Source organism: Schistocerca cancellata, chromosome 4 (assembly GCF_023864275.1).
Source record: "Schistocerca cancellata isolate TAMUIC-IGC-003103 chromosome 4, iqSchCanc2.1, whole genome shotgun sequence".
Lineage (NCBI taxonomy): Eukaryota > Metazoa > Arthropoda > Insecta > Orthoptera > Acrididae > Schistocerca > Schistocerca cancellata.
The window spans coordinates 872,845,752-872,864,540 of NC_064629.1; the positions used below are offsets into that span (position 1 = coordinate 872,845,752).

Genomic DNA, 18,789 nt, shown 5'->3' on the forward strand with positions numbered 1-18,789 from the left:
ACAATACCTCCACTTTGTTGGGAAATCATTTTATTCTGTACATCCTTCAGAAAGATGGTCCTAATGTGAACAGTCATAGCTACACATTTTGTTGTTGTGGGCATGTGTATGCCTGTACCCATTCATGTTTCTGAACATGAATACATAAAACTCTCTCTCTCTCTCTCTCTCTCTCTCTCTCTCTCTCTCTCTCTCTCTCTGTCTGTCTCTCTTGTGGGAACCAGATGAACGAAGAAATAAAATACAGTTACTTTGTGTTATTGTTTGCTATTCATAGCACACGTCAAGGTACAGTTCTGGAACTTACAAATTTCACATCAAATAAATGTTTTCAGACACATCCATATTCATACCATGTGGAGTTCTCTGCATTTCCTTTGCCTTTGCTGCCTGCTCTTTTGCTGTCATCAGGCTTGTATGGTGTTGAACTACTGTGACTTGGGCTAGGAAATTCCCTTGTACTTCCAACTTTTGTTATATCTTCAGGAGCTCCAATCACAGTAGAAATTCTGTTGTAGACTAACACCGACCTGTAAAGAATCAAATATAATATTTTATGAAGAAAAATAATATTACGAATCTCACTCAGTTGATTAAACATGTATTCCAATCAAACAGTATCTAATTACCAGAGTCTATTTACATTTTCGAGCAAAGAATATTCCAGTGAATCAGCAATAATTACACTTTCTCCTTGGTGTCTTGTGCTCCTAGTTCCAATCTGTGTTTGGTGACTGCCAACTGCATGAAGTTACCCCTGTGTTGTAGTCCCAAATGTGCAGTTTCCATGTAATGTTAGATCCAAAACCAATTCAATGTGCTCATTCATGTGCAACATGGATGATTTTCTAATTTCCAAACACAAATTATTTGTACATGTACACGTACTGCACTTGAGTAAAAAACTGGACATGTCCATTTGTGCCATTTTTAAAGGTGTGTCTAGATGGGCCATATATTTTACAGCAATACAGGGTGGCAAAAGTATTGCCATCAATATTACTGCAATAGATGGCAGTTTTGTGGAATTGCTGGGAAATATTGCTGACACTGCAGACTGTTACAGGTACACTGCAGGTTGTTACAGGTAGACCCTGACATACTGCCAAGGGATTGCCAGTGTTGTTCACCAAGTGTGAAGGATATTTCGTATTGCAGGGCAGTATCTGTCTCTATCCCTCCTGTAAATATTTCCCTATTGTTCTCGTCTTTGTTTCCTACTTCTCTCACATATAGCCACATATTCTAGTTGTTTGTTGTGTACAGCAATGGAGAAGTGGACAAACAAGACTACTATGGATTTTATAAATGCTATTAACCTATGACCAGAGCTATGGGACATTGAAATTACTGTAGCCTATACAAGGATCTCTATTTGAAAAAAAGCAACTGGCACACTGTTACTGATATCTCGGAATCACGCTTGATAAAGCATACAAAGAATTCCAAAGTCTTCAATCTTATGCCAGATGAAAAGCAAAAACATCGCACAGAAACACTAGACGTGCAGGTGGCCCTTCACCCATATGGTCTGCATTTGATGTCATGAGCTTCACACTATCTCGAGACGTACCTGAAGTAGGAATTGATAGTGCAAACAGTGGTTTGTGCTTGTAAACAAAAAGTATTGTATGCTTATTCCCAACTCCCCTTAATGATATCTTTCAGTCCTTCTACCAAAGCAATGCGTACTTCCAGTACCATGGGGCTTACTGATGAATAGTAAAATTTAAAGAGCTACGGTACATTAAACTTCTGAGCAAATTGCCAGTAGCTATAAACTGAAGGGCGATGGCCAGTTGTGTTGTAACAGTATACACTTTCCAGTTGTGTTGTAACAGTATACACTCTCCTGTATTTGTATTGATTTTAGCAATTCTTGGACAAATTTCTTGTATGAAAAATTCAAAATTAAGTTTCAATATTCTCGTTCACTGGTTAAATTTTTAGAAGCATTCCGCTTACTTAAAAAAGAATGTATTCATGACACATGACTTCTCTTGTTCTTTCTAACTTGATTTCTTGTGTGATGTAAAAGTAGGAGAGCCGCACTCTCACTAGCCCATTTTGTGGCATTAGTGTGGCTCCTTGTAAAATCTTCTGGCCTGGAAATGTGTTGCCACAAACATTGGTGGGCAATAGTGGCCAGTCATGCTGTAGTACACGTGGTGGCAATTCACGTGGCCACAATGTTGCCAGACAACAATGTCAGTTTATACTGTCAGTAATATACAATTCTTATGGCTCATGTAAACGTACCTTAAGTTATGCATTGCTTCCTGCAACTGAGAGAGAGAACAGTCAGGGGAATAACAGACCACGTCCTGGGGTGTGTCCATCTGTTAAAAGATTTGTGTGTTTCTAAAAAACAAGTCATTGTTTGGTAATATAATGAGCCATATATAATGAGTGTTGAATGTGGTTGACTGTGATTTGGAGTTCCACTTTTACAATAATTCTGGAGATAATAAAAGTAGGTGAAACCACAACACTGCATTACATGTTGGTAGATTCCATTTTTTTTTTTTTTTTTTTTTAATTTAAAATTTACATGTAGTGGGACAGGGCACACTGCCTCATACTGGAAGAACAATGTTACAGTGTACAACCCTGTAGAAAGTCACAGTGATACTGAAATATCTAAAAATGTGTTTAAACTGTGCTAGTGAATTGCCAGCAATAAGTGTTTCCCAAGCAGCATTTCTCGGATACATCACAGAAATTGGTACTTTCATGAATGATTCCGACAGTTCTGTTTAAAATCCATGCATCATTTGTGTAAAAATAATGGCACTGCTATGACTTTCCTCTTTTGTCACAGATGACTGAGATAATACTAAGCCAGTAGAAAGCACCACTAGGCAGAAAATGGAAAATATGCTGTCACATGGGGTGAATAGAAACAGTTTTCAACATCAAAAGAAAAAAATTGGTAATTTTTAAAAGAAATATGAAAATTAAAATTGTATGGGATTATAAGTCTTGTGGCTAATCCTTAAACTTATAATTGGATTTTGGACCTAGCTCATGCTCTTCAACATAAAAAAATAAAAACTTGGTGTTTCTATTCACCCTTGCTGCAGGGTGAATAGAAACAGCAGCATTAACCTATTATTATTTTTCTATTTATTGGTATTTGGGGCAAATAGGGACATTTCAACACTGGTTTTGGATTTAGGAGAATAAGAAACAAAATTAACCTGGTTCAAAAAAGTTCTATACAACATAAATATAAAAAATGCTATAACTCTAATTATTTTATTGCAACTTTTTCATTGATGAACTCGATTTGTTTTTTAATGTATCAAGTCACTGACATCATGTTTAAAAATGATGTCTTTGAAACTAAAAGCCAAGCCCCCAAAAGTAGCAAAGAGCTTTTGAAAAACATCTTGACTATAAAGTGACTCATCGGCTGTTAAAATAAATGTGTTTAATTGGCCAATTTTCCCATCCAAAAAAACATCCACATAACCTTTGCCTTCTAAATAACAAATTTTAAATATATACAATCTAAATGATTGCTTGCTTTTTCCATATACTTTAATCACAGCATTATCTCCTAGGCTGAGAACATTTCCATCAAATTCTTGGCATTTTTTCTGAAGAAATATTGATGATTAATGTTTCTATTCACCCCACAAATTTCGAAACACACCCTACATTTTCAATTAGCCAAAAGACAAGCCAAACTAAAGAATACTTCATAGATGATCTTTCGGTTAATGGAACGGGATTCCAAAATTGCTTACCATGCATTTAAATCAAAGCAATACACTTTAGATTCGTAATTACAAATTAAGTTCGAAGTAAGCAAATTTAGCACAGCATCAAATATTTGCAATACAATGAACAAAACACAACTGACAGTGTCATCAACTTTGAAATTTATAATTTCCTTGTTAGATTGGATCACTAACAATCTAAACAAACAAATATTTGAATGATGTTCCCATTTGTCTCCCGATATGATAGCATTGAATGTTTTTGGAAGTTCCATTGCTATTCACCCCATTTTATGGAATATAGTTGTTCAAGAATTCGAGAAAGGCTTATACACTTAAATGTGGCTGATGCGTCAGAAAAAATTGACTTTATGGGATGTCCAGTCATAAGTACAGGAATCACTTTACTATTAAGTTCGATTTTTATTATACATAGGCAGCAAAGATTATTTTGGGCTGTGGGAAAGCAGAAAATTATTTCACTGGCTGCTCTTTTCAGAGGAAGGAAGTGGCAACTCGTACGAGAATCAGACAGAAGACCTACTCAAACATTTTAGATAGAAAACAACAACTTGTATGTTCATAATACATTCAAAAGATGTGGCTATTATGGTTTGCAAGTCTTTCTTTTTACACATGTTACAAATCAGTAGAAATTGGCTCAACAGGATTCTCAACTTCTGTTGGTGAAGCAGCAAAATGGCATTGAAGTGGGTATCTCAACTATATATAAAATGACAAATCAGACAAAACTTCATTTTCCACACACTTGAGTCATTAAAATGGAAACCAGCATATGGCTGACTACAAAAGATATTAATCTTCCAAATTAAACAATGGAGTTTTGCAGGCAAGAAGAGAACTGCAGCTCATTAAGGAATGGGTCTTCAGGCAATTTTTAATTGAGATTTTAATCTGCCTTTTCATACTCCAAAAAGTCATCTGCCAAACATGTGATTAAATTGAACCGGATTGCAAATGAAGGACAAAGGGAAAGACTGAAAACTGCCAATGAACTGTGTCTGCAGAAGGCAGAGCAAGAAAAAGAGAGCCTCAGAACTGAAACTTCGCAGGAAGCACTTATTTTCAGTTTCTACTTGGAGAAAACAGTCCAGACAATTCAGCAAAACTGGAATAATACTGCAGTGTATATGTGTATAATCTTGGAATGGACAGCTGTGGTGGACAACGCAGTAATTGTAGAATAGCTGTGGTAAAATGTTACCTTGTTAGCAAAAGGGCAAAGAGTTTCGAGCAGTGATACATGACAAGAAGTCAAATATTTCTACCAAATGACACTTATTTCACAGTTATTAAAAAAATCACACTACAATCATGAATTTTGTGGCTTGAACATTTGGTGGACAAACACAGAAGAGGGAATTGCACCTTTAATGATGAGGACTCACTTGTAGAAGAGAAATCTGTAAAATTACTTTATTTTTCTATATGTATGCAAACAACTGGCTAGGTATTTTCTTATCTGATGAAATCGTAAAAATTTTCTCTCTGTCTTCTTTCCTCTGCATACATAAATTGAAGTCCCTAGTCACTTCTATTTGTATGTATGGGCTGGTCTCAGGAACTACAGTAGGGATTTGATTCGGTTTTGACAGATAGATGGATTAACTCACAAGGAAGGTTTGTTCACATAATTCATACATATTTCATTGAAACTGGAAGAAATGCGATGAATTCAAGTCCACTGTTCCTATTAAAACAATGGCATTGCCATCTACCAGTACAGCTGCCAACAACTCCAGACAGCAGACAAGCTTGAGCAGAATCCTTGTCATGCCTGGGGGTCTAGCACATGCCTGAATGGCGAAAGAAAGGTCATGGAATTAAATCCCAGTTGGACCAAGGATTTTTCAGTCTTTTATCCTGAAATTCACCTCTCAATGATGTGGACATTGAAGCGAAACATGGTTCGGATTCCATATTAAACTATAGGTCACATTTTCCCAGAGCAAGATCAAAGTTGGGTTTGGTAGTCTAGCAGTAAAGTGCGAGATTGGTAACAAAAAATGGCAGGATCAAATCCCAGTCAGACCACAGAATTTCATCTCTGTTTTTTAACCTAGCAATCACCTCCTCATGATGTGGAGATTTGCCATGAACAAAACATGTTTCGGATTAAACACTAACACAGGTCACCTTTTCTCAGTTGGATAACTAACTAGATGAAGGTTTGTGTGTATAATTTATGAATATTTGGTGCTAAGTGGCTGAATTATGATGAATTATAGTTCCCTGCCATACTTTTTCTGTCTGTCCTTCAAAAAGCAACTTCTAAATTATTATGGCAGGTCAAGTAACTTTTACTGAATGCTGCGCTACACTAAGTCACACACATACATGACACTATTTTTCAAGACAGTCAAGCCACTAGTCAGAACATCCTAGCAACCAATCAATTCCTTGATGGCAGAGCCTTTCAAGAACTGCTGTATGGATGTCCTTATCACTGAAAAATCTCTTTCTCCCCAGAAGTTATCTCAGTCTTCTGGAAACATGGAAATTGCATGGTGCAAGATCTGCACTGTTTGGCAAATTACCATCACCTACAATTGAGGAGCTTTAGTGAAATTGTTGACACCATTTTACTATAGCTGCACACAACATTACATTTGGTCCATACAACACCATAATTTTATAGTGAATCTTACTTCAATTTTGGAATACATTTCCAGTTGCTGCACCATTTCACTCCCACACTATGATTCACTTGTTACCCGTACCACAGGGTCTGCAGAATACCCAGAACATGTACTCTTGGTGCACAGTAGTCTTAGCATGGGACAACACGTGTAACTTACTTTCTGAAGTCCCTATGCAGCACAGAATTTTAAAATCTGATAAGCACAAATAAATGCCACAGTGATGCATAGTAAATAATAGCAAACATTGTATGCTAAAGAAGAAAATCATTACCTGGGATCCTGCTGTGGAGTGGTTGGACACACATTGTCTGATGTCATACTGTTGTTGAAAGTCACTCCCTCATCTGGTGCCTGATCCTGGTACACACATTGTTTTTCAGTATCACACAGTATTTAAAACACTACATTTATGATTATAATATTAAAACATGTAGAAGATTTAGCAAATATTTACTGTCACCATTAGTACCTCTACAAAATTGTTACAATGAGGAAAGTATAAAAGTGTTTGCTGACTGCTTCCTGCATGTTTAATGTTACACATTGTAGCATCATATCCTGAACTGATTGTCATCCTCTACTCTACAGAGGACTCCAGGATCTCTTCACAGGTCAGGTGTGCACAAAACATCAGAAACAAGTACTTAAGCAGCATATGTATAACACTTGCAGAGTAATTAGTCTGTTTTACAACAATGATCAGTGTCACTTTGTAGACCACCTCATAAAGAAACTTTGTTACTTCACATTTTATGCAGCAGAAAAAAAATGATGACCCTCAAAGTTGGATAAAAACCAAAGAAAATATTCATTTTGCACATGAAAACAGTTGAATCCTATATTGTATGGTCCCACAGATTGTCACATGTGTCAATGGCAATTTCACTATAGGTACAGAACTCAGAAGTAACAGTGCTCAGTAGAAATTTATCAGAAAAGCATATCAGATACCCAGTGAGGTATTATTTCATTTTCAAAAAATTCAACAATATTTCCAATATCAATACAAATTTGTAATATAAAACATTTTACTGTCAACAGTGGATTGAGACATATACTTCGTGTTCCTATCAGCTATATGCTTTTACAGTCAAAACAGAAGATCTTTTCTGTGACTATCTGAAGAATATAACATGCAGGTTTCCCAATCACACAATGAAAACATTGAAAGATTTCAAGTTTCCAGCAATTTACTAAGAGAGTTATGCTTCAGCATCAGAGATAAGGATAATCTAAAATCAATCAAAAAGATTTATTGTACAGATAATTTGAAGAAATACTTCAGCCAAACATTTGGGACACAACCACTTTCATAACCAGAAAGAATAAACATAATGAGTGTCAACAAGGGGATTAGCAATCAGATTCAGGTGCTGTCTATTGAGACTACCAAAGCTGGAAAACTTATAATGAAAGAAAGTCAATTCTTTTCCCAGCTAAAAAATCTGAACACATCCAGTGAAATTACCTACGTATTTAATTGCATGCATTCAGCTGCAATGAAAATTCTGAAGGGTCCCAGGTGTGAAATAGTGTAGATATTCAATGTGGCATGGAAATACCATAAAAAAACTGCTTACTACAAGGAGGATGGTGTATTTTAAATGAAAATACTGCAGAAATTCAGAAATTAAATGAAACTGAAATAGTTGTGAGACAAGTTGAGCAAAAAGTCTTTCCCAATTTTAGGGCCAAGTTACACACATACTTATAGCAATCAAACAGTTGCAAGAAGTTTTCATCATGTGTAAAAACAGTCAGCAGACTTGGATCATCTTTTTAAGTCTTTGTTAACCAAATGTGTATCAAAACAGAAGATAGTAAAATGAATGCTGTTAGAACACTTCCACTGATGAAGACCATACTACTACACTTTCCTTATTGCACAAATGCAAATAGAACAGGAAATTAAGTAAGATAGTTCAGTAAATGCACTGTACCTTTACTGCCTATAAAGCAGAGCTTCAAGCCACTGTTTATTGTAGATCACTCAGCTATGTATTTTGTGTAACTTTAAAACAGCGAAATAACTATCAATGAATACGACAGCTTCTTGAGATAAGTCAGTTTCCTTGTTACAGATACAGGTGAACAGATCTGTGTCATGAGTCTTTACTTCAGAAGGCTTCGGACATGGTTCCACAATGTCATTTAACTAATAAAGTATGAATATCAGTGACATCAAACGAAAAATGGTTCAGGGTCTATTATTGCCATGATTGATTACTGTAAAATTCTACAAGACCTCATTAACAACAGCTCCAGTTACCAAGATCTCTTTCTAAATTCTTCTTAGCCCTTCCCATGGAGAAGTTTCCTCGTTGAGTGACACCAGAGGTCTGATTAGTACATATCTTGTTTGCTCCATTGATTCCTCACAAATCATAGTATACAATTCCCACATCAACACCACCCATGAGACATTTCATCCCTACATTAAAAATTATTTTTCCTGTCCTCTCACATCGTAAATACTTATCTCAAGTTGATCTGTGTTGCAAATACTCAACTATGGAATAACTTGCCCCTCAACATCGGAGAAGTTTTGCTTAAATCATGTTTCAAAAATGCCCTAATGGTTTCTTTCTTGTTGAATGATGTCAGGTTTGCCTTTACTTGGTCGATATACATCATTATCTATAGTCTCAAATTTGTTCCCCAATGCCTCAGGGAAGTTTTAACTCTTATCTTCTTATCTAATTTTTTCCCTCTTCATGGAAAGCTTTTCTTATTACAATTGTTATATTATAAATCAGTTAAGTATTCACATGCACTGTCATTCTTTAATTGCTACACAAAAATATTTATGTGTACACTGAAAAATGCAAGGTACCTGATATGATGTCAGAGAGAAAGAGATCCAGCAACCTTGCTGGGCAAAGCAGCGTTTGGCAAGCATGAAGACAAGAAGTGGAAACTTTCGTCATGTGCGGGCAGGCATTGTCTTGTTGAAATGTAAGGCCAAGATGGCTTGCCATGGAAGGCAACAAAATGGGGCATAGACTATCATTGAGTTACTGCTGGGCTGTAAGAGTGCCGCAGATAACAACCAAAGGGGTCCTGCTATGAAAAGAAATGGCAGTGCAGACCATTTCTCCTGGTTGTCAGGCCGTATGGCAGGCAAGAGTCAGTTTGGCATTGCACCACTATCCAGTACAGCTCCAGACACATCTTCGGCTTGGAACCTCATTGACTGGAGTAGAATTGTCTTCAGTGATGAGTCTCACTTCAAATTTCGTACGGGCAGGGCCCTCCAACCAGTTTGAGATTTTGATCATCTAATATGCTAACTGGGCAGAATTTGGCACAATATTCTTAAGGAGGACATCTTACAATGCTATCCGAAGCTGAATAACTGCTTGTATAAGGGGCAGAGGTAAACGAACGTGTTATTGACTTGTTCAATTTGCGAATCTCTTTCTCTTGAATACATGATCCAATCTTTCTGAAATTGTCATAATTTTTTTCTGTACACGTACGTCACTTCTACTGATTTCTATCCCATTCAGATAATTCCTTTATGGTGCATATTTTTTCCCCACTTAGAGTGTATTTCATGTGATGTAGAATCTACATGAAGAACCAACAGCAGAAGTTAACCTAAAGCTGGGCAGGCCCTACAGAAACATGGAAACTATCGTTGTTAACAACACATGAAAATGCTGCACTATCACGTGACATCAGTAATAAATCAAGCAGTCAGTGATGACATTCAAACATGAGTATATATACCACTGTATTCCTATCTGTCCAGATTCCTCACGATGAGCAGATGTGTATCCCATACCTTGCCACCTGCAATCACTACCAACTCTGAGAGGAAGGTATACGTAAAAATCTGCAGTACAGCCAGGAGTACCTGCATAGCACCCTCAAATGGAAACTTGTTTATGGTTCATTTACATCTATATCTTTATGACTACTATGTGATTCATAATTAAACACCTGGCGGAAGGTTCACAGAATCACTTTCAGACCATTTTTCAAACATTTAATTCTTGAATAGCATGTGGGAAAAATGAACATGTAAATCTTTCTATGTGAGCCCTCATTTCTCTTATTTTTTTACAGTGGTAACTTCTCCCTATGTGGGTGCTACTTGACAAAATATTTTTGCATTCACAAGATAAAGTTCCTGACTGAAATTTCATGAAAAATTTGCAGCAAACGAAGATGCCTTTGTTTTAACAATTGCCATCCTAAATTAGTTATCCGACATGTCATACTCTCACCCCATTTCACGATAATACAAACCTTGCTACCCTTCTTTTTGATGTTCTCTGTCAATGCTATCTGGTATGGAGCCCATACTGCAACACAATAATACTCCAGAAGAGGACAGACAAGTGTAGTGTAGGCAGTCTCTTTAGTACATCTGGCGCACCTTTTAACTGCTTTACTAACAAAATCCAGTCTTTGGTTCACATTCCCTACAACACTTTCTATGTGATGGTACTAATTTAAGTTGTTTGTAATTGTAATCCTTCAGTATTTAATTTAATTGATAACCTTTAAATTTGTGATATTTAGTGTGTAAATGAAATTTAATGGATTCATTTTAGTACTCATGTGGGCAACTTCACACTTTTCATTATTTAGGGTCAACTGCCATTTTTGACACAATACAAATATCTTGCCTAACAAAGAAATGGTCCAATCCACTGTGTTGAAACCTATCCTGCCTATCCTGAAATTTACACTACAAGAAATGCATTGTCAAAATTTTAGCTGCTAAGGAAAAAAGCATTAAAGAATGTTAAAGTTCCTTATTTTTGCCACATGAGAAACCACTTACAGCAATGGTTTGTACAGCCCTTCCTGCCTAGAGTGCTAACTGGCAAATAACCAGATGCAGCCATGGCAAGAGAACATAGCTCTGCACAGCGCAAACCCCGAAGTGCACACACAAGAATTTCAAGCAGTTATTTAGATAACTTGCTGTTCACATTGACAGCTAAACTGTTGCAGATGCAATTATTATACAAGTGACTAGCACAGGAAAGGAAATCAAGGCAGCGTATAATGTTGCATTACAGACGACTTCCATCAACTGAGACCTGTTCATTCACTGCAGTCATCACAAAAATGTGAAGTGTCTATCAGACAACAAAAACAAACATTTTCCTTACTTCAGTCACGTGTGATACAAGAAAAATTAGAGCATTCAGGCATTACACAGTAATAATTAGTTTTGTTAAGACAGAATTGGGATGAAGTAAGAAATGGTTATCACCGATGTTCTGCACACTGCACTTTGTACCAAGTACACTTGATCAAACTCGTAAAATGTAGTGATGCAAACTGACTGCGCAAATGACTGAAAATAAACAATACTGTTCCATTGATAAACCTGAAATGACAAAGAGCTATTGGAAATTATATTGTCCAACAATTTTCTCAAAAATGCTTTACACTGTCAAAGAATTTATTTATCAAGAGGCTCAATCAGACTATTAGTTTCAGGTGGAATCTAAATTATATTAACAATTTTTTTGTCATCCTCATAAGGACAGAGGTATCATTATGTCCAGGCCCAGATCCAACAAAAGCAATGAATCCTTTTCTGCAACTGATAACAAGACGTTTCAGATGTAATATTCAAATTATTCTCTCCCACTATCTGGATTTTTCTACGTTGATTACAATATTTTTGCAGTTAAACAGATCTTTTTCTTTTTAATTCTTGGTCCTAATTTGCCTTCAGGGTCTTGAAAACAGATATAAAGCTGCAGAAACAGTAATCCACTGATACTTATCACTGGCATTGTTGTATACGAGTATGTCTCAGCATTCACTGTCTGCACAAGTGACTCCGTCTTTCTCATTAGAAATGATAAAGTGCAGTCCACATGCAGTTCTTGCATAAATCCTGAATGATAAGACTACATAGAGCACTTTAGGGTGTAACAAATTGCTTTGTCTTCACATCAACTACAAATTTCTCTGTGGTATTACATATTAATGACATCCCTTTTATACATTTATTTGATGTGAACATCTTAATTTGCAACCTCCTTTTCCATATAATTTTCTGAATCTGTTTCACTAGGTCAAAGAAGCCTGGAAACCAGTAATGTGCCCAGTCTGGTAGATCTCCCTCGGTAATGGTCCACTGACTCTCAAGAGCAACCCTAAGTCTTTTGAATAGTTTTTCTTTCACATTTTTGCAATTTCATTTTGGTGAATATTCATACTTCATGTAAATCATCTTTTCATTTATATAATTCATGTTCAGAGTATATGACACAAAAGTAGTTCTGCAAAATGCTTAACTTTAAGCATTTTCTTGCTCTGTCATTTAACAAAAAAATTTACAACTTTTATGTCACTGCATGCTATTGCTATACATGTTTTCTTTGGGCTAGGAAGGTACTGTATATTTGTTCTGGACTTTATTTAACACAATAATCAGTGTTAGATTCACAATTCACAGATTAATCACAGGTATTTCTTATTTCTTCTAATGTTTTCACAACATCTAACAAAATATCTACATCATTTGAATTAATGCCCAAAAAATTAATTTATACATAACATACATATGTAGGTCTTCAGGAGAATAGGTGATTTTGATTGTGGACCATGTTCTTCATATTTCATCTCTGTAAGGTCGAAAACATTAATTGGATTTCCCATTACTGTGGAACTCTGGAACCTGCACAAAGACAGCAATAATATATGAAGAACCACAAAGAACATTAATTCAGTTTTATTTCCATTGTTAACATTTAGCAATACCATAAAGGCAACTGCTAATTATTACGCATATTAAATAAGTGAATAGTAGTTGTGAACAACTGTGTCAGAGGATCAATCAATGGAAACTGAAATTCCCTTTACAAATTATAATTGTATTGTGCTGTGTTGACTGTTTACCAATGTGCTGTCAACCAAAGGCATGTGCCTGCCGTGTGCACATGTTCTGTCTGTTACAGCTATGGTAGGAGTGTACATTTCTCCAGCCGCCTTGTGAACAATGAATCTGATGATTTTCAAAATTATTTTTAAAAAACTACTAATAATGTATCTTAACACCTAAAATATTAAAATTTTATTTCTTTCAGTGTATTCTTCATGTATAAAAAATTTAAGGGCAGGTTTCAACATGTCAGATTGGACCATTTCCTAATGAATCATTTTGCAATTGGTTTTGCTCTTCTGCTGACTTTACTAGACAGTAAACAATAGTATCATCTATAGACAATCTAAGAGGACTGCCCATATTGCCACCTAAATTATTTATATAGATTATGAGAACAGAGGCCCTATAACACTTCCTTGGGGAATCCTAGAAATCACTTCTGTTTCACTGGAAGATTTCCCATCAATTACTACAAACTGGTACCTTGCTGATTGTAAATCATGATTCCAGTTGCATAACTAAGGGGAGACACTCCATATGCATGCAATTTGATTAAAAGCTTGCTGCAATCCGCAACGACATATGGGAGGCATTCCAAAAGGTCACATCTCCCTCTCTTCTCAGCAACAGCGGCACTCTCATGCTGAGATCATTATAGTGTTGATCAAGCAAGAGCTCTCCCCAGTTCATGAACTCGTCTGAAGGAGTAATCATCATAGTACATGACCAATGTGACAGCCAAAGTTTCAGGTGAACCTGTAGTGTCGTTAATTTTGAACACAGTACTACAAGAGAACAGTTTGTTAATTAGTGTGCATCAAGTGATACTTTCCTAGTCAATGACAGTTGTAAATTATCCAGTACTCCAGTGGCAAAGACATGTGCCAAATTTAAGTAAATCTTTTATTTCTTTATGTAATAAAGTGAACAAATATTCCATGTGTTCAAGTGTGATGAGCCTTCTTCCAGAGCAATCAAAGAGCTCACAGTTGTAGCCAGATGAAAGTGGTTTCACCTGGTCACAACATATGGTGATGGTGATCGGCATTTAACTGGCTTGTGTTCCTCACCAGCTACCTTCTGTTTTATACATCCTTTTTCTACATTTTGTTGCTCTTCTGCTGGTCAGTTGTCTTATTGTTTGTCCTACATCATTTCAAAAAGTCCGAGCTGCCACAGAAAACATCTCTAATCGATCTTGCACAGTTTCAGGCACAGCAGATGGAATGCCTGCTGCTCACTGAACTGACGTCCTTACTACAAACTCAAAAATCACTACCATGGGTAGCTGCTCCAAAGTTTTGCCCACACCACAGCCAGGACAAAGAATGGTCGGACTACAGGGCGCAATCAGAGGCACACTTTTCCACATACAAAATAACAGGTATGGAGCGATTTTCCTGAAGTGTATTGCATCCGTCTTATTCTCTGTGGAGAAACTGTTCCTGAGAACGTCACTTACCAATATTTTGACAGTCAAATCACTGTAGCAGCGGCACAAATTGAATTTTTTCATCTGAAGCAGCAGCCTGCTAAGACAGTCAAACACCAGCTAGCAGAACTCTGAGGTCGCACCCAACATTGCAATTTTAAATGTTCGTGTGGAATTAGCTATAGTGACATAATGTTACATGATCCTATTGCGCAGAATGTATCAGACACACACATTCATGCTGCAATTCTAAAACTGCCTGACCCTGGTTTAAAAACAGTGCTGTGTGCAGTGGAATCTCAAGTAATTGTAGACTCAACAGAGGTTGAGTTTTAGGCTCCATATATTTATTTTGTATGATGTAGTGCACGAGATACAGAGTGTCACGTGTAGAATAATGTTGAAGTAATTAAGAAAAGTGCTCAGACAGATAGTAAGAACAATAACACTAGTAGGAGTAAAAACTCTGAGTCTCATGGTACATGGAGTTTTGTAACACACTCCATGTTACAGAATTCTGTGAGAAAATCATCTTGTCAGAGTTTTTCAAGGTATGTACAGTAAAACTGTCAGTGCCATAAAGCTAGTTGCTTTCAATGTGGATGTGAAGGTCACAATCAAACTGTGTGTTTATGCGGCAGGCAGGGCAAAGGTGACAGCCACCATCATGCTTTGCACGGTGACAACAACTGTGCTGTCAACAAATGTACAGACTACACATCATATCACTCACTCAGGCACGAGCTGAATCAAGTACTTTTGCATCGTGGAACTCATCTGCTGATAGACACAGACAAACGAACAAACTTTTTGTTCATTTAAAAGTGGAACACAAGACCATTAAGTCTTAACTGGACATTGGTGCTTCTGTTTCCCTGATAAATAAAGACACTTGTGCCAAAATATGGAGTCCACCATATAGCAGCATACTTCTATTTTGTCTGCCAACAATGGACAATAAATTTCAGTCCTTGGTATGTGTAGTTTGCCAGAATCTTTCCAGGAAGTGATAAAGTGTATTTCTTTTCATGTACTCAATTCTAAAAATAGTGTAAACGTATTTAGGTTCGATTTATTTGATTTGTTTAATTTGTACATTCAGAATGATATGTTACAAATCAGTCTTTCAGTGTCTCACACTAACGTTTTGGCTTGTGTAGTAACTACAAGGAACTATTTGAACTGGGTATAGGAAGGACAAAAGACTCTGATGTGCACATCACAATGCACAGCCATGATTTTTTTGCACACGACCTGCCCCCATGCAATATGTGAGCAAGTTTCTCGTGAATTGCAAAGATGGCAAGACAATGGGATTTCCAAACCCCTTTTCTGCAAGCCAATGGGCATCACTTGGTTATTCTGAAGAGCCCTTCAGGTGAGTTACAGTTGTGTGTTGACTTTAAGGCAATGTTAAACCCATGCACTGTATTGGATTCTTTCTCTCTTCCAGATCAGGAACAATTGATGGACAATTTGGGATAGGGCAAATACTTTTCACGGATAGATTTGCGAGAGGCAAATGTACAGTTACCTCTGGATGAACAGTGTAAGCAATACTTTGTGATAAACACTCACTCAGGTTTGTTCCAGTTTCAAAGACTACTGTTTGGAAATGCTTCAGCTCCTGCAATTTTTCAGTAGTTCCTGGAACAGTTAACAGCAAAGCCCCTTCTTGTACAAACTATTTGGATGATATTAAGGTCACAGGTCATACACCTGCTGAAGATTTAGCAAATTTAGATTGTGTGTTTAAAGTTCTTTCTCGTGCTGGCTTAAAGCACAATATGGAAAAGTCCTTCTTCAGCCAGGAAGAACTGAACTATGTTGGTCATGTAATAAATACACAAACTATACATTCAACTACATTGCACTTGGCTGCAATTAGAGATCTATCAGTGCCCTGTAACATTAAGGATCTACAATCAGTCATAGGGAAACAGAAAAAAAGTCATTCGCCATTATCCATGGTGTTACAAAATCACACCAGTATTTGTACAATTAGACGTTCTATTTGCTGACAGATCATCGGAATTCAACAAAGCACAAAAATTGCAACAGTGGGCTCTGATATTGTCTATTTATCAGTATGAGTTGTTGTACGGAGCCGCTGCCCAAAATTCAAATGCTCACATGTTGTCTTAGTTAGCAGTCAGTCTAAATACAGCATTTGATTCATCTGATGAATCATGTTTTCAGATTGATTCTCAGAATATTGAATGTCTTCAAAATTTTCCTCTCAACTTTCAGTGATTTGCTGCAGCCACTGCTACCAATGCAGCTCTTCAGGTTGGTTAGGAATATGTGCGCCATGAGTGGCCACACAGTTTGAAAGAAATTCTTCACCCCATACCACACTGCTATATTTCACACCATCACGTGCTTTCTGAGTGATCAGGTGTTTTCCTATAGCAGATAGAGAATGAAGAGACGTGATGCGATTCCTCAATCCGTACAGCAGGAAGTCTTATCTTGATTGCACCAAGGTCACTGGAGCACAGTTCACACAAAATAACTTGGCTACCATCATTGTACTTGGCATGGCGTGGATGCTCAGATTGAACAAATGACCGCTTGTTGCAAACTTTGTGTGGAGAATCAGTCGTCTATGCCGCAATGCTTTTTTCAGTGGTCACATCTGTTTGGACCGTGGCAGCACATTCATGTTGCTTTTTGCAGGTCCATTCTGGAGCACATGATGGTTGTTAATTGTAGGTGCTTACAGTAAGTTTCCTTTTGCTGTTCCCATGACATATACAACTACTGCAAGTAAGGTATTGGCTTTGTCTTTTTTTAAGGTCTTTCTGCGGTCACTGTCTCAGACAATGGTCCATAATTCACAGTAGTCACTTTCTAACAGTTTTGTGCCATCAATGGCAGTTCGTTTGAACACTCAAAAGTCATATGGAGAAATTTTGTAGCTCCCACACATGGGAGCAATCACTCAAAAATTTTTCTGTCCTCCTACCACTCTTTGACAAGTGACGGGAAGTCACTGGCAGAATTGTTATGTGGTAGAAGGCACGGTATACCATTACATTTTCAGTGGCTGCTGCAGAAAAAATTCATTCCGCAACATCGGACAAAGTTACACCTGCAGGAGGAAGTCTTTTACAAAGTCTTTGGCAAGAGGCAGCATTGGGAATGTGGAGACATTACCAAAGAACTTGGACACTCCTCATAAATTGTCCATGGTTCTGCCGGGTTACTGTGGTGGCTACGATACCAGCAGCACTGCACTTATGTTTATGACACTGATTCTGCTGCAGAATGTTTGCCCACAGACCTAGCACATCACTGGCATCCTCATATGCAGTTGCAGCCATCTTGCCACCTCTCACTGCTGGCACCATACTGTGGTGCCCATGGAGGTGGACGCCCCCGCTTATACTATCACAGTCACCACTGCCGCTTATGTCTCCAACGCCAGCTCCCACCTAGCAGCCCAAACCAATGTCCATGAAAGAGCCAGCCCTGGAAGGTCATCACGCTGCTCCAGAAGATCCACTTGCCATCCAACCGAGCACAATGGATGTGGGTGTGCACCTTTCATATTGTTTTCTGGCTGATATTCCTGAATGCCAACAAGGTGCATACCGCGGTGGGGGCAGGTAGGTGCCATCAGTCAGATACCCTCACTACCTCCCCATCTGTATCCGCATTCAGTTCCTTCCCCCCCCCCCCCCCCCCACACACACACACACACACACACAATCGTAATGTGCATCTGCCCTACACAACAATAGTGCAGAGGTTTGGGGGGGGGGGGGGATGTCTTATCGTCCAGAGATTGTGGTGCCACAGCAAAGTCGGATATGAGAGGCACTCAAAAACACCATGCCTCCCTCTCAGCAACAGCAGTGCCCTACCACTGAGATCAATACACTGTCTCACACATGCAAGAGCTCTCCCCAGTTTATGACCTCATATGAAGGAGTCAGCATCACAGTATAGTACTAACATGACAGTCAAAGTTTTAGACAAACTTGTAGCATTGTTAATGTTGAACATCGTTCTGCAAGAAACAATTTGTTAATTAGTGCATCAAGTGGTGCTTTGCTAGTCCATGACAGTTGTAAATTGTTTGGGATTCCTGTGCCAATGAAG

At 37.7% G+C, this 18,789-nt stretch overlaps 1 protein-coding gene across 2 annotated transcripts in view; it reads right to left on the minus strand.

The window, feature by feature from the left end:
• Window positions 1-251: 251 nt before the first annotated feature.
• LOC126185022 (protein Daple) overlaps window positions 252-18,789 on the minus strand; it is a 199,706-nt gene continuing 181,168 nt past the window's right edge. For both annotated transcript variants that reach the window (XM_049927747.1, XM_049927746.1), the window contains 2 exons: window positions 6,660-6,745; window positions 252-530 (listed from right to left, as the gene is read on the minus strand). In XM_049927747.1, the coding sequence (XP_049783704.1) occupies window positions 332-530; window positions 6,660-6,745 (285 nt within the window). In that variant the 3' untranslated portion in view covers window positions 252-331. The remainder of the gene's footprint in view (window positions 531-6,659; window positions 6,746-18,789) is intronic.